The 4406-nt window shown below is 34.4% G+C and overlaps 1 protein-coding gene across 1 annotated transcript; it reads right to left on the minus strand.

The window, feature by feature from the left end:
* Window positions 1–2388: 2388 nt before the first annotated feature.
* LOC141480541 (uncharacterized) lies at window positions 2389–3973 on the minus strand. Its single transcript, XM_074170649.1, has 2 exons — window positions 3452–3973; window positions 2389–3400 (listed from the first exon to the last, which is right to left on the minus strand). The coding sequence occupies exons 1-2, from the start codon at window positions 3686–3688 to the stop codon at window positions 2699–2701; spliced, it is 939 nt and encodes a 312-aa protein (XP_074026750.1). The 5' UTR covers window positions 3689–3973; the 3' UTR covers window positions 2389–2698.
* Between the last annotated feature and the right edge of the window lie 433 nt (window positions 3974–4406).

Below are 4406 nucleotides of genomic sequence, written 5' to 3' on the forward strand. Positions count from 1 at the left end.
AACAAAGCACCCATGTCGAACCGCCCGATTACCGACCGACTTTATATTTCTCAAAACTCAAAAAGCACTTCTACAAACGGAAAAAGGTATGTTTTCAAATGAATATACTAGTTTACGTTTCAAGGTTTCTATTCATTTTACTCCTACTTTGCTGTAAATTTGACCAACGATTATTATTTACTTATTTTCATCATTCTTCATTCATAAGAGATATCTATTTTATGTATAGGAATTGTTTATTCGTGCTGCTCAATTAAACTGGCTGGCCCACTACCAGTGAGTAAATCTGAGAAAAGCGCTGTTCCCAAACACCAGAACTGCAATACTTTTCTCGACTCGCGTTTCACCCCCTAAGTTAGCGTCTTCGAAAGATGAAGTAAAGTAATTCCTAACTTCTAAAATGTTTTTTTATATCGATACACATCAATTATTTCGGATAGAAATTTGCAGGAAATTTTCTCCTGATGAACAATAGGCTGCTTGAAATAAGACCATTGTAACTGTTCAGAGTTCTGATGCCACACCGAAATCGAATACGCGCTAAGTGTTCTTTGAAACGAGTTTTGATGGCTTGCTCAATCTGACCGATATATTTGTCACCGCAGTTCTCATCTCACCTTATTCCATATATCCCCCCACTTTGAATTTTTGAATAAGTTAGCTGCTTAAAATTTGTTGAAGTCAGCAGGCATTTTCGATCTGATACGTTGGTGTATTTTGGTTCATACGGAACGTGTTTTTTCAATTATCTATTATATTTGAAGAATGTCTGTTGCTCTCAGCTATATCCCTGTTAACATTTTTCCCAATATCGTCCCTTTCTTTACTCAAGAGAAACGTAACAAACTCATGAACAATAAATATTAGACTTACCATTTTGTGTTGGGGACAATGGTGTGATCTATCAAGAATATATGTAAAATTTTTGATATTTTTTTGTTGAAAAAAATGGTAACTTCATTTGTAAACTTAATATTCGGGGATATTTTACAAAAAAGTCAGTGGCGTTCTTTTTTTTCTCGATATTGAGACGCCGCTGAGACGCCACCGGACCTAATAATTTCAATCTAATTCGGCCTGAATAAACGCCTTATTACTTCAAAAAGCTGTACTGAATTTCAACAAAATCGATGTAGGGATATTAATGATATATTTTAATACCATTTTTTTTAACTTCAACACCCTGTGTCCAAACATATGTTCATGAGAACTTTTTTCTAAAAACGATCTAACGAATCACCCTGTGAAGTTTCATACCGTGGTCGGCCTAATAACCCAAATTTTGTCGGCCTGTAATACCAAACATTTCGTTTGCTACTGCGGCAGGCATCTCCAGTAATGTATACGGCATTGAGTATGAAGGTAGTGTCTTAACCAATGAGGATTGATTTAAAAATATATCATTAACTCACTCCGACAGTAGCTCCAAAATTGTAAATTATTATGTTGAATGACTTTTGAGTATGAATAATCAGTTAGTCTACATTCACTGCACGCGAGTATAAATCAAATCCCTGTACAGAAATTATATTTGGTTTGCGGTGTGTGAAACTAAAAAAGAAGGTGGTAAAAAGAAAAAGCAATATTTTATCTTGAATCACGCGAATAATTTTTAATAAGTGTATGAAGCAATACACAGTCCAAGGTTGGAGAAGCAACTGCATGTCATCTTGCTCGACATTTCATTGCATATATTATACATTAATCATCGGCAATAATTAAATTTGGTTAATTCTCACGCAACATTTTTGAAATCAAGTCAATATCATAACCTCAATGTGTTTTGACAAAATAATAAGTTGAAGCTTATTTTTCATCAATGGAATGATCAGGATCCAAACAATTGTAAAAGCTTTCTTAGAAAACTGAAACAAGGAATGTTTTGCTCGAACAGAATTATCTATCATTATAATTAGTCTTCTTTTCGATTTCACTGGACTCTAATATGCCAATGGTTTAGCCAGCCCCTGAATCTGTATGATTCAGGGGCTGGCACTGGTATGTGATACGAAATGAGGAGCTATAATACACTGCTCAACAATTGAGTGGAAATCAATATGTACACATTTTGAGACCATATTTCTATATTCTTTTTTAATAAAAAAATGTATATATTAATTTTAGGAATATTAAAAACAAACACGTTAATTTCTGTCAGGAGTCATTTCTCAAAAACAAATTACTATATGATGTTCTTAAGTACCGAAAATGAGCATATCGTGGGCGTACAAGCAGAATCATGTAAGTCCATGAAAGTGAATAACGAGAAAATCGCAATTGAATGTTCAAATCCACCTATAAAATTTGTTTTCATGAATAAATGATTTTGATCACCAAAGGAGAGTTTGTATGCTATTTCTTAAGGCACATAATTCAATCAAACAAACATTTACAAAAAAAAAGAATTTTTTATTTCAGTTTTTTCACAACAAGTCTGTACTTAAGGTTTTCTTCCTCTTCCATATGTTAACTTTTTTGGACTAAGTGAACTAGTGGCAGTTCATCATCAGAGTCACTTATGTCGTCTACTTCGCTGTCATCTACACATGGCTCAGCAGATTGATCTAGCGCATTTGTCGAGGTAGGTAATGATTTGTACCATCCATGGAATTCGATGGGAATTGATTCACTTCCGCATAATTGCGTTGTTTTTTTTACACTTATTGGTAATGGTTTATAGTAGAGTTTCTTCAGCTGCCTAGGAAATGTGGGTCTCTTTCCTCTTCCAAAAACATTGATACATTTGAACGGACCATCGTGTATGTATTTGTATTCGATAACGCCTGGATTTCCTTTCGAATACTTTAAGCTCTTGATAAGTAACCAGTTTACAGTGTGTCCTTCCGAGTCTTTCGATTTGTTTCTGATCAAAATTTTTGACAATGCTTTCAAATCGTAAAAGGCTGTGAACTTTAATTCTTGAACGTTGTAGGGCTCTTTTGTTTTTATTCCGTTCTGATCTTGCCAGTCTAAATATATTGAGACAATCATTGATTATATAAACTGGTACAAATTTTTTAGCATGTTCAATAGCACTATGCATGGAATCCGCTTCCATATAGGAATGTCCACTTTCCAAACAGTTGTGCTGAATAGTTTCAAGCTGTGAAAACTGTACCACATAGATAAGCAGAGCGGCAACATGCCGATTTCGATTTTGTCCTCTACATGTGTCAGACCATAGTGACACTTCCTTTACATGTGAAGGCAAATTTTTTGTCAGGTGTAAATATAAACACGAACCTATTTTGGAACTGCCTCTTTTTCCATTCAATTCCGACCAGCAATAACAATAGGCATCATTCGGTGGGGCTGAATTGTAAATTGTGAGGTTGTACACGCAAATTTTCCTTGAGTAGTACATGGGGCTAACATTCGAGCAGGGAATTTGAAGTACTGCCTGCAAATCGAAAGTTGATGAAACAAAAATTTCATTATCAGTAGCTCGTACTTTGTCCTTATCTTTAGCTATGTAGCAATCTTTTTTCGGCCTTATATGACTTCCATAATTCTCATTATTCTTTGCCTCATTTTCAGCTGTTTTATGCCTCTCACAAATTTGACATAAATCTTTTTTGGGTTTAAAAAATGATAAGTTATAGTGCTCTCCAAAAATTCTCTCATACGTTATAAATTTCACGAATTGTTTTTCTTCTGCTTCACATGTTTCTTTGTAGAGACTGCACATCTTTGAAATAGATAATTTACTGTCCAGGTAATCTTTCTTCGTAGTTTTACGAGAATAGTGTGTCTTTTGAAATTGTCCATTTTCCAATATTGTGAACAAATAGCTTCCCTTTCAGCATCTGAGAATTTAGTCTGACATTTGAAACGACATTTTTCACAATTGATCGTTCGGGGTTTTTTAGGTGGTCTTGCACATGATGTTCCACATATCAAGTTTTCATGATTGTTCATAGATGTTTTAAAAGTGACACTATTTTTATCGATAACATGGCTCACTTGTTCATTGCATGCTAAAAAAACAATATTTTTGCCTCTGGAAGACATTTATGCAAAATGGATAAACTCTTAGGATCCTACACCACGAAACAATAAACACCAAATAACAGACTTACAGATTTTTCCCTGTTCAGACTTGTCGCTTATTGGTCAGTAGAAACTGAAAATCATTTAAGTGCACTTGACCGATTCTGCATGTTGAAATTATGACGAAGTTAGACTTAAGTGAATTTCAATCGGTGTATGTCCAGTAACAAACGCAAAATGGACTTGATGTTTCTTTGCCTAGAGCGTTACCCTAATATAGACTTATACGTGATACATTCTTCATTTTCGAAAAAAGTGGACTTAGAGGGTTCTGCTTGTACGCCCACGATATAACATGAATATAATTAGTGATATTGATTATAAATACGCTAACAGGAAACCTCGAAAAAATGTTG

Source organism: Leptinotarsa decemlineata, unplaced genomic scaffold, assembly GCF_025532065.1.
Source record: "Leptinotarsa decemlineata unplaced genomic scaffold, Ldec_3_MD MMD2_P_RNA_scaffold_9, whole genome shotgun sequence".
In the NCBI taxonomy this organism is placed as follows: domain Eukaryota; kingdom Metazoa; phylum Arthropoda; class Insecta; order Coleoptera; family Chrysomelidae; genus Leptinotarsa; species Leptinotarsa decemlineata.